This window comes from Crocuta crocuta, unplaced genomic scaffold (genome assembly GCF_008692635.1).
Source record: "Crocuta crocuta isolate KB4526 unplaced genomic scaffold, BGI_CrCroc_1.0 scaffold221, whole genome shotgun sequence".
Taxonomy (NCBI): Eukaryota; Metazoa; Chordata; class Mammalia; order Carnivora; family Hyaenidae; genus Crocuta; species Crocuta crocuta.
The window spans coordinates 4,815,151-4,827,776 of record NW_027528610.1 but is presented as its reverse complement, the minus strand read 5'-3'; the positions used below and the strand labels follow the sequence as shown (position 1 = coordinate 4,827,776).

Sequence of the window (12,626 nt, the reverse complement as noted above, 5' to 3'; positions counted from 1 at the left end):
AGTGTTTTTTTTTTTTTTTTTTTTTTTTAATTTTATTTATTTTGAGAGAGAGTGCATGCGGGAGGAGGACAGAAAGGGAGATAGAGAAATAAGCCCAAGTGGGCAGAGCCCGACACAGGGTCAAAGTCGCCAACCAAGAGATCATGACCTGAGCTAAAATCAAGAGTCAGACGCTTAACCGACTCGGTCCCCCAAGCGTCCCATCTCTCAGTTCCTTTTATGTGGCCATGTGGTTGGCTGAATAACGGCCCCCAAAGATGTCCACACCCTAATCTCCAGCACCTGTGAATGTGTCACCTCCTGTGGCAAAAAGGATTTTGTAGGTACAATTGAGGTAAAGATCTAGAAATGGGGACAGGATCCCAAACTATCTGGGTGGATCCAAACTAAGTCCATGAGTCCTCACCAATGGAGGTCTTTCCCAGACGTGATGCCCCATTGCTGGTTCTGAGCCGTAGAGCCCTCATGGAGGTAGAGGACACATGTAGTGGGTGCTCTGGGTGCTGGGGTCGCTTCCCTCCAGCAGCCAGCCAGGCAAGGGGACTTCTGTCCAGGAGCCGGCATGACTGAACTCAGCCAGCATGTGAACGAGCAGGCAATGCTGTCCCTGCCAGCTTGCTTTTAGCTCCACAAGAAATTTCGATCTCTAGATGGCCCGGGGACGGACTTGTGTTATTTCACGCCTCTACATTTGTGGTAATTTGTTACAGCAGTAACAGCAAACTATTGGTAAGTAAACATGATTTTTTTTCAATTTCCTTTGTTTTGGATAATAACTATTCAGAGAATTGGTGTAATTACTTGAGTTCATTGAACAGATGAGAAATAGTTGACACAAATGTGTAATACCTTGTAAGGAGAGTAATTGAATAATTAACATTTATCTAGGTTCTACAAGAAGCATTTTAAATGTTTAGCAGAAAGCTCTAACCTTTTTCAGAACGGAAAACAGGAAGGGGAGATAGTTCTTTGATGGCAGACAGTGACTGTAAAATGTCTGATACCCATGCCTGGGATAGTCGGGAAGCACTGAGTTCAAGAGCAGGATTGAGCCGAGGCTACATGAGGGCAGATGAAGACACATGGGGTCGGGGGAAGAAAGCCAACTCCCTTCTGGGTGGGGACGTGACCAGCTTATGTGCTCTGGGTAACAGAGAGGCCAGTGGCAGAATGCCCTGTGAAGTGGCACGTGCCCAGGTGGCCGTTCTGACCATGTAGAGCAGCAGGAGGGAGAGAAGGAAGCCCAGAGCCAGCCTTTCCACTCCCCTCACAGAGAGGGAGACGGGAGGCCTCCCAAAGCCAAGAGGGAGCAGCCCCATGGTGCACAGCTGGTCTCCTGGTAGTGTTGTACGCCTGGCCTTGAACACAGCCTTGGGTTTGCTTCCTGGTTGTTAAGCTTATATATTTATTTTGAGAGAGAGTGAGAGAGAGGCAGGGAGAGAGGGAGAAAGGGAATCCCAAGCAGGCTCCATGCTGTCAGCACAGAGCCCAACGAGGGGCTCGATCCCATGAACCATGAGATGATGGATGACCTGCGCCGAAATAAGAGTTGGACGCTTAACGGACTGAACCATCCAGGCACCCTACCATGTTGCATTTTATATCCATTTTATCATTAACTATTTATTCCCTTACCAACTAGCGTCTTGTTGTTGTTGTTAATGCTGGGCTCTTTATTACCCACCAGCTGGCCGCCATTTTCTATTACAGAGAGGGCGCCTGTGTATGTTAAAGTGTGCTTGTGTGCACACACGTGCTCACTTGGAGTACTGCATGTTTCATGTGCTTCTCCCAGCATTTATATCTAGGTCTGTCATTTCCTCACAGTGTCCTCTGGGGCTAATGATGTTGGAGTCCCAGTTTGTCCAACTGTGAAATGGAGGTAATAAGTCAATCTGTGTCACCATGGACAGCACATTAAATGAAGCATGGAGAAGTATGTTTCAGCAGGAAAACCCTGTGTGCATGTTGGTTAAAGCCAGTATGTAGTAAATGGTAAACTAATAAGGTTCTAAGCCACACATGTTACCGGTTAGCATGCGCACAGGAGTCTGTTGTGAAATTTGAAGTATCACAGCTTTCTTCCTGTGGGGAAGAAGTCACCTTTTCTTACACACTGCTTTTGCTTCTTACTTATCATCTGTGTTCACGAACACTGTGCTAATCTGATTCTATAACATCTCAGGAAATGGATTACTACCCACTTTTGCCACCTTTTTTGGCATTTAATTTTACACCTCTTTACCATTAGCTTCCTTTTATAAATTTGCTTTTGTTCAGCGACTCATACTTAAGTTTTATTAACTTCACGTTTAGTTGAATAAAAGATGATTCTTTCATGTGATATCTGCATGGATAGTTGATTATTTTCTACGAACCTCTGTTCGCCACTCACGTGCTCCAAAGATTCCCTTAGAATTGGATTTCGATAGTGTTCTGACTCTTATGTCCACAGTGACTTAACTCAGTGCTATGGTCTGAATGTTTGTAATCCCCCTTCCCCGACTCCTAAAGTGAATGGAGGGTCCCTGACATGATAATATCGGAGGTGGGTCTTTGGGAGGTGAATAGGTCATGAAGGTAGAACCCTCATAACTGGGATTAGTGCCCTGATACAAGAGACCCTACACTTAGGTCACACTCCCTTCCTCGTGAGAGAACAGGAAGAAGCAGGCTCTCAGTAGGCACAGAATCCACCACCACCTCGATCTTGGACGTCCCCACCTCCAGAAATGGGAGAAATCAATTTCTGTTGCTGATAAGCCACCTGGCCTGTGGTGTTTTGCTGCAGCCTCCCAAATGGACTAAGACAGGAAACTGTGTGCTTCTGTAACACATGCCTGCACATTCGGAAGCAGCTTTGGAAAGGGGTAACAGACAGAGCCCGGGAGAGACTACAGGTACATGCTAGAACGAGCCCATGTTGCTGTGAATGGACCTTTAGAGGTGATTCTGAAGAGGACACAGAAAAGAAAGAGAAGAGCTGGAGAGAGAGCCGCCATCTTCGTAACGAATCCGTCAGGGCCTGGAAGCAGAATGTTGGTAGAGCTGTGCACAGCAAAGCCATGCTGATGAGGTCTCGGAGAGAAACCGGGACACACTCTTGAACACTGGAGGAAAGGCCCTCCTTGCTACGAGGGAGCAAAGAACTTGCCTGAACTGTGTTCTTGTCCCAGCGTGGTCTGGAAGGTTGTACTTGGAAGTGATGACAAGGAATATTTGAGGAGTCCTCATTCTAAGTGGAGTGTTGAAGGAGCCGTCTGGTTTCTCTTGACTGTTTATATAAAATGCAAGAAGAAAGAAATGACTTAAAGATGGAATTGTTTATCAAAGGCAAAGGAGAACTTAAAGATTTGGAACTTTCTCAGCCTGTCCTTATTGAAAACAATGACAGCCTCTCCAGAACAGAACGAGGAGAGCTGACCGAACCACTTACCTGATGAGGGTGGTGTCAGCCATGTAAAGAGAAGCCAGGACTATAGTCCAAGACAACAGAAGTATGACCCCTGACACATGTCAAAGAGGGCACAGGAGGGTTGCCTCTCTCATCGGAAGCCCAGAGAATTAAGCAACTGTAGACTAACACACTCTCAGCTCTCACAGGCCAGTCCTCCCTGCCTTAAAGCCACGGGAGGGGCCCGCCATGGAGATCCCAGACAAAGCGCACTGGGCATGAGAGGATTCCAGCCCGGGAGCCTATGGAGCCTGTGGTGGGAGACTGAGGCACAGAGCCAACACCCAGGTGGGGCCCACGCCCTGCCCAGCAAAGCTTCAGGGGCAGGACCCTGCCCTCATGGGCCCCCAAGGCAGAACATCAAGCCAAGGAGGATTACCCTCAAGCCTTCAGGTCTAAGGGAATCTGCCCCCTGAGTTTCAGACTTGCTCTGAATGTGTTCCCTCTTCTTGCCTTCCTCTTTCTCCCTTTTTGAAGAAGTCTCTCCTGTGCCTTGTCACTGTGTATTTGGGAAGCACATAACCTGACCCACCTAACAGGTTCACAGCTGGAAAGCATGTGCCTCAGCAAGAACGGTAATTCATGTCCCACCTCGAGTCGATGTAGATGCTCTTGAGGTGAGGCTTTGAACTTCACCTGTGTGAGTGGATGCTAGAACAACTTACAACTTTTTTAGGTATGAATATATTTTGCATGCAGGAAGGACATGAATTTAGAAGAGCCGGGGTGAAATGCTAGATCTTGAATGTTTCTGTCATCAAAATTCATGTTGAACCCAACTCCCATGAGATGGTACTAGCAGGCGGGGCCTCTGGGGGTGACTATGTCCTTGGCAATTCCTTTCCCTGCGGGCCCCTTTCCACAATATCCTGGGGATTCTGCACGTTCTTCCTTCGCAAGGAAACATGCAGTCAGGAAATCCAAGCACATGTTAATATCAGCCTTGGGCAAAGTGTGATGAGGGAGGTAAATCCTTTGTCTCCAAGAAAGTCGTAGGTCACTTCCACAGCTGAGCAGAAATGATTGTGAAATTAACTGTGCCGCGGAGCGCTGGTGTTGTGTGGATGAGTACCGAGCGCTGAATTCTGCACGTTTTAAAACTGATGGACACATGCGGTCCGAGGCAGTCACTTGACCCAAGTGAATGCTGGTTGATGGATATTCCCAGGAAGGCTTTCGTGCAGGACCATTCCCAGCTTGGAAGAACCACTGCTCTCCATGGCTCTGAAGTGCTTTGGCGAGAATGCTCTTATAGCAAGATCTTCCCACATTTAGCCTTGTGAAGGTGAACGAAGGCCTGAATTTAAGATTGTTCATTATCTTGGGAAGACTGGGGAAGATAAATTTGACTGTGTCTTTGAATTTCAACTACACCAGCAGGTTCTGAATAAACAGCCAGGTCCTCATTAAACTCCACAGCAAACTTAGGCGTAAATGAAACTTGCTGGGAATTCATTCTCTAAGAAAGCCAGGCCACATAATTTTCTAAACACCCCTCTTCTATAACATGTAAAACAAAAAGAGCTAGTCAGAACGTCCATTGAGTACACACTGGGCGATGTTTTGTGCAGTTGCTAGAGGAAGATACTATTATTTTCAGTGTCCTAAACTATGTACACTGTGTACTGAGCCCTGTGATGGGCCATGAACGGCAAGACCCAGATGTTGCATCAGTGTGTCACCCACAGTGCTGTTGACATTTGGAGTCTGATACGTCTCCGTGCAGTAATGGGTGTTTAGAAGTATCCCTCGACTCTACCCACCTGTTGCCAGCAGTAACAACCCCCAGCCCCACCACATACAGAATTACAACAAATAAAACTGACTCCAGACATCGCTAAATGTCCCCAGGAAACAAAGATACCCCCTCCACTCACAGAGAACCTCTACTCTACGTGTGTTGAGATTCACTGATGAGAAGAAATTTCACTTGGAAAACAACGAGGTAAGACACAGTGGACGGACGTGTGTAGGCCTCCTGTATGTCCTATTAAGTGGCCATTACAGCGTCATTCCTCGCCTCTTTCCTTGGAAAATCCCGTTTGCTTGCAATAAAATGGCAGCAAGCACACCCCGAATAAGACAGACCACTTAGTTCTGAACTGTGGAAGCCAATTTTCCCACTAGGCTTAGTTTGATACACAAATCAGCAGCCCACATAAAGGGAAAGTGAGGTACGACAGAGTGACTACACTGATTTGGAGGAAATACCTGTCAGGTATTTTCCAATTCACTGCACTCTTCATATCATTGAGGAGGACTCGTACTGTTCTTATCTGTAGGAAAGTAATTGAATAGCATTTTTCAACCAAACACCGCAAAACAGTTCCAAGCATTAACTTGTGAACTTTACATTATCCTCTGACACCGGGGGAGGAAAAACGCATCATTCTGATTCTAATGGTAGTGATTTTTTTCTTTCTTTTCTTTCTTTTTTTTTTTTTTTGTAGGGCACATATGATTGTGCAGCATAATGAAATAAATTGTATATTTACCGAGTGTCTCTGGTTCTTTAAAGACCCTTAAGTACTGTAATTTCACAATATGTCTGCCCTCCCCAGAACGTTCCAGTGATTGCTACAGCGCGATGTTACTTTTTGCCAAATTACTTCATTAAATAGCCACAGCATGTCTACAAAACATACCTAGGGTCTGTAATTGTTTTTTCTTTTTAAAGAGTAGCCAATTGATGGTAGAGCCAAATTCAGTTAGGGTAAATGCAATGACAATGAAAACCATGAACAGCCTTTCTCTGGAAAGCACCCAACTGCTGATGTCGTGGGGCCAAGAAGGTGGGCTTCTGTTCTGTCGTCACCCAGTGGCTTATGAAGTAACCTTGCACACATCACCCAAGATGATGCTCACTCCTGCTTTGCCTCTTTGTATAACAGGTGTGCCCAACGTCACGGCACAGCTTCTTTCCAGCCACACATTTCAAGAGGAAGGCTGGCGCATCTAGGCAGCTCAGTCGGTTAAGCATCCAACTCTTGATTTCAGCTCAGCTAATGATATCACAAGGTTCATGGGATCGAGCCACAAGCTAAGCTCGTCAGCGCAGAGCCTGTTTGAGATTCTCTTTCTCCCTCTCTCTTCCCCCCTCCCCTGCTCGCTCTCTCTCAATAAATAAATCAAAAAACATTAAAAATAGGGGCATCTGGGTGGCTCAGTCGGTTGAGCGTCCGACTTTGGCTCAGGTCGTGGTCTCACACACAGTTCGTGGGTTCGAGCCCCGCATCAGGCTCTGTGCTTGCAACTAGCTCAGAGCCTGGAGCCTGCTTCGGATTCTGTGTCTCCCTCTTTCTCTGACCCTCCCCTGCTCATGCTGTCTCTCCCTCTCTCTCTCAGAAATAAATAAAAAACATTAAAAAAATTTAAAAACAGTAAAAAGAGGAATGCTAAGTACGTCATGTGTGCAATCACTCTTCATTGTACATAGTTGACAAACCTCACGTAAGACCGCCATCGTACCTTGGCTTGGTGATACGCTGTCAACATCTTGCAATTCTTTTTTTCTTCACTTTACTTATTTTGAGAGAGAGAATGTGCATGCAGGCAGGAGACAGGCAGAGAGAGGGAGGGAGAGAGAGAATCCTAAGTAGGTTCCATCCCATCAGCACAGAGCCCAACACCGGGCCTGATCTCACAAACCGGGAGATCATGACGTGAGCAGAACTCAAGAGTCGGACACTTAACCGACTGAGCCGCCCAGGTTCCCTGATGTTGCAGTCCTTAATACCTGCATTTTCATCGTGTGCTGGGCACGCAAAGGACGTGGCTCGTTCTGGCACTCGGCACCAGCCGGGAACAGCACAGATCTTTCCTTCTTTCCTGCGGGAGTCCTTGGCTTGTGCTGTTATACCACTGAAATGGCTACCACTCACCTGACGCCCCCGGTGTTTCTGGGGCGCCTGTCAGGAGCCTGCAGCCGTGAGGGCTGTTACAGCCGGGACCTCTGCCCCTGTGCTCGGCACGCGCCCAACAGCGTGGGAGAATCCTCGTTTCGCCCCCTGTTGGGAGGGCCAGGGAGGCGTCAAGGGTGCTCACCTGCGTTCCTGCCGTGGAGGAGGGGAGCTGACACAGGCACCGGCAGCGCTCAGCCCTGAGGACTGGCCGACCGTGCAGGAGGCACAGACCCTCTCCCTCCAGCAGTTTTCGGCGGTGAGGAGCCACGAGCCGTGTTTAGAGTTGAAACCGCTGCATCGAAAAGCCGGTGCCAACTTCCAGGCTCACGATGCAGAGATAACGGATTCCAGCTGCGTCAGGTTACAAGCCGCAGAAGACTTTTCCTATCGGAAGTGCAGCTTGCCGGTGACTGGATCTCGCATTGACTCACAGTGCAGAATATGTGTTTTGGCCTTGAGGGCTAACCTCAGAAAACATACCTGCACTATTGTTTCTTTGGGGAAAATGCTCTCTGAGTTCTAAACAATTCTAAACAGGCGACTGGCAAATCAGTTTGGGGGCCATAGTCCGTTTCTGGATAATATATGTCCCACCGCCTTCCCCTCACCCCCGCCAAAATCTCATAAAATCTTTGACAAGGAACAGCGGTAGTCTTCACTTACTAGTTGAAAGATTATAGCTTAAATATTCAGTGTCTATTGCTGTGTCTTTCCCAACAGAACAGTAGTGACTTGGAAACGGCAAGTCAAAAAAGAAAGAAAAAAAAAAGTCAGAAAAGCTTCCAATGCCCAAGTACTTTTGTTGGAAGAAATGGCAATACTTTAAACGGCGATCTTCTTCGACTTTTTCAACAGAAGATAACGCATAATTGGTGTCCCGAGCTGCCGCCTTCTCATTAGCTATCCAGACCATGTTGCTAGCACGTGGAGCATTTTCCTCCCTTAGGGACATCCTGGGGACACGTGAGAATACTCCCAAGCCGCAGCCCAGTGTTCCCTGTGATGACCAGAGGGGTTTGCTCCTCTGGAACACAAGAATGCAAACTTATTTTTATTTTTTTCAGTAAACTCTACCCCCGACACGGGCTTGAACTCACCACCCCAAGGTTAAGCCGGTGCTCTACAGACTGAGCTAGCGAGCGAGGCACCCGCAAGTTGAGACTGATTTTGACAGCACGTGACAGAGCACTGTGAATCATTTATTTGCAGACTGTACATACTCACGAATGTAGACCTCCCTGGAAGTTCAATTTTCTAATGACTTGGTTGTCTACGATTAAAATAGCGATTTTACTCAGGTGAAGTCAGTTGAGTCCCAGACCACTGAATTGTGCCTCTGTCTTCAGGGTCTTTTCGGATATTAAAAGTGTTACCTTCTGTTTAACTGTGTCTGGTGTGCACCTGAAATATACGGAAATTAGTCCTTGATAGTAAACACTGCTTTTTTTTGAAAAATGTAGCATCTTTTACTGACATATCAAATCCGGCGTGCATGTGTGTGTGTGTGTGTGCGTGCGTGCGTGCGTGTGAATGCCTATACTTACGAGCTGTTTCTGTCTCATCCACCCAGGTTCTCTTGGCCAGCAGCTTCGTGCCCCTTTACGCGGGATTGAAACCAGTGGACTACAAAGGGCAGGTAACATTCTTATAACTGGTGAATCCTCAGGAATTCCTCCATTAATACGTTTCCTTTGAAGGGCCTGATGCTGTCATTATTCTGGTGGTTCCAAATCAGTGTATATGATTTTTTTCATAAATAATTCTGTTTTTAACAGAAAAGGAAATCAAGTGCAGGGGGCTTGGTGGCAAGATCTCGACATTCAGGATGATTGGGATCATCCTTTTTCCACCTGGTTATAAACCTTATCCCATTTGTTAAAAGAAAAAAAAAGACTAAACAAATTTCTAAAGCACTAAAAGTCGTACTTACAGCCTCTTCTACATGCAGGACTGAGCCATCCAGCTGGGGAAAGCATCAGGGCAACGCACACCTGATTCCCCCCAAGCTGGAGCTGGAGCACCCACTCCTTGACCCCCACAGAAGCCCCCTGTGAGGCAGCAAGCCCCGCCCCTCCCCAGCCCTGCACTTCGCCTGGGCCCACACTCCAGGCAGGAGGCCGCTTCTGGGGGCCTGAGAGAGAGGTGAGCGCAGAGAGAGAGGTGAGCGCGCACCTCTCAGGCGGGGCTGCAGGAACGGACTTCGGCCACTCCTCTCGGCCTTCCGCAGCGGTTGCAGTAAAGGATCACGATCCTACCCTCTCTGGCTCCTCCACACAGGCGCACCCTTTATAACAAACACACTGTCTCTTTAACACATGCCAGAGATAGGCACTTATAACCAAATTCAGTATCTATTTCACACATACCACAGTGATACATTTTATAATCAAATACATTATCTACTTAGCACATGCCAGAGACACACATTCATAACCAAATACACTATTTAACACATGCCAGGGATATGCATTTGTGATCTAATACAATATCTATTTCACACATACCACAGTTATACATTTTATAACCAAATACATTATCTACTTAGCACATGCCAGAAATAGGAATTTTAAAATCAAATACAGTATCTATTTCATACATACCAGAGTTTTGCATTTTATAGTCAAATACAGTATCTGGTTAGCACACACCAGAGATATGTATTTATAATCAAATATAGTATCTATTTAACCCATACCAGAGAAATGCATTTTATCATCAAATATAGTATCTACTTCACATATACCAGAGATATATATTTACAGTCAAATATAGGATCTATTTAAAATATATTAAACATACATATTTATAATCAAATAAGGTATCTATTTAACACATATAGAAATATGCATTTTATAATCAAATACACTATTTAACATAAACCACAGATATGTATTTTGTAATCAAATACGGCATCTATTTAATACATACCCCAAATCAGGCACATATTCATGGATGAATAAATGCCATTTGTTTTATTTTATATATACATCATATGCACTTACTCATAAGTGGGCACATGAAAAATGTCTCATATCTGTCATTCACCCATTCACTCACTCGCTCATAGACTTCGAGTGCCCTGTGCACAGTACCTGTACCCAAGGAATTGGTGATCACACAACAAAGGCACTGATTTTTACAAATCTCTTACCTCGTATGATTGGGAACCTGACTGGGTTGTGATCTTGCAAGTCCTCGTGATTTTCTTTCTTTGAGCATTCCTGGGCTTTCCAGTCCTTTGCTGTGCTTCCTGTACAGCTCTGGGCCCAGACTGGTCTGCCTCAGGGCCCTTGTCTAAGGGGACAGAAGGGGAGAGCGAGGCACAGAGATATTAAGTAACCAGAAAAGCCATGTAGATACAAAGTTGCAGAGCCTAAGAGAGTCCAGTTTGACTCTGTTTATTAGCGGTATGTATGCGTATACTTCGTACAGAATGCTAAAACCCTCTTTGTGACCGTTTAGAAACAAAATACACACTGATCTTTTTTTTTTTTTCTTTAAGAGCAACATGAAATCTAATACATCAGATAATTTAAACATCAGCTCATGGAAAGCAGGGTGGTTTCTTTTCCCTGTAGTTGATACTGTCTCTCAGACCTAATACATACTTAGTTCTGAAGGAGTCTGAGCTGTTTTGGCATCTAAAAATTTGAGAGGACTGTACTTTATTGTACTTACTTTAAAGTAAGTTAAGTAGCGTTTCCTCTCCTATTATATATTAGGAGTAAAAGTTAATATTTATTTTTAGCTATAAGTTTTGATTAAGATGGGACTGAAATCAACTTTATTTTATAAACTTTAACCTTATAAAGATCTGAAATGTAATGATTTTACTTCAAAATATGATTGTATAATGTACAATAATGATAGAAATGGCTAGAGATAAAATATACAATAATGATAGAAATGGGCAAAAAATGCTAAGGTGTCTCAGAGATTATATATTATGACAGAATCTTGGTTTTACCTCAGGTCATGATCTCACGCTTCATGAGTCTGAGCCCCACATCCGGCTCCGTGGTGACAGTGAAGGGCCTGCTTGGCATTTTGTCTCTCTACCTCTGTCTCTTTACCCCCAAATAAAACAAAGTTAAAAGAAAGAAAAGTTACAATAAGGCTGAGTCCCAGAAGCCCAGGATGCTCTAAGGCTATGCTACACTCTGTCCTGTACAAATATTAATAAAGGAGGTGCAGGTGGTAAAGGCTTCTAGTTTTCTTCCACCATGAACTTTCTGCTCCTTCCTTCTGACAGAATCAGAGTCTTCGGCTGGACCTAGGGCTGTGTAGCTAAAAGGCCACATTTCCCAACTTCCACTGGAGCTGGGTGAGGCTCCCATGTAAGTGCTGGCCAGCGAGATAGAAGCTGGGTTTCTGTGGCACTTACAAGAAGGGAGTTATATACCTTTGTTTACTTCCTGCTGCCCGGAACTGAGCTGTGATGACTGGAAGTGCAGCAGCTGTGGTGCATCATGAGGTCACCAGTCACACCATGGGGATGGCCCCAGAGTGAGCTGGAAAGACGGGTCCTGAACGACCTGGGGAGGCCGTCCTCACCAGTCCAGTCTCCATTTTCCTTGTGGTGGAAAAAGCAGTACAACTCGGGCTGTTATTGTTTCCCATCAGCTACAAAAGAACCCTGTCACCTGTCGCAGGATGGCCGCTGTATTTCACAGACGAGAACGGGAGACGCAGCGATGTGCATTCACTTCACGCAGGTCAGCCAGCTAGTGAGGGGCACCTTCCCAGCCTGCTCTCCGGTGTCTGTGTCTCTGCTGCGCCTCCTGGTCCCCTCGCTGGTCCGTTCCCTTAAAAACAGCATCTTCCTCAGTTTGTTTCCCGTCTGTCCTCATCCCTGCCCGTTGGCTTTGTGACCTGAACACTGGGAATGGTAAATGGGTCAGATGTTCTCCGCTGAATTTCACACGCTATGATTGAATACTTGGAAGTGAATGTTAAACAGAAGGGGATGCAGCCCCAGAGCCGTGAGAAGGATGGAGACCATTGGCAAGAAGGACGGAGACCATCACCAAGGAAGGAGAGCATCGCCGGGAAGGATGGACAGCATTTACTCGTGTCTGTGAAAAGTAGACACGCGACAATTACTTACTTTTAATGTCTCCTGAAAGCATCAGCTTTCCCTTGGTGGTTTAATGTCGTCCACACAGAGCGGTTCCTATGCACACAGTTAGAGACAGAACCCTCAGAGACATTGTCCATTTATACACGCGCTTAGCACCGCGCCAGCCTCCTTACAGGCTCATCCCAGACGC

General features: G+C 46.0%; 1 protein-coding gene across 1 annotated transcript in view; it reads left to right on the top strand.

The window, feature by feature from the left end:
• PNPLA4 (patatin like domain 4, phospholipase and triacylglycerol lipase) overlaps window positions 1-12,626 on the top strand; it is a 28,895-nt gene that overhangs the window by 7,415 nt on the left and 8,854 nt on the right. Inside the window, exon 4 of the mRNA XM_077754721.1 lies at window positions 8,927-8,992. Within this exon, the coding sequence (XP_077610847.1) occupies window positions 8,927-8,992 (66 nt within the window). The remainder of the gene's footprint in view (window positions 1-8,926; window positions 8,993-12,626) is intronic.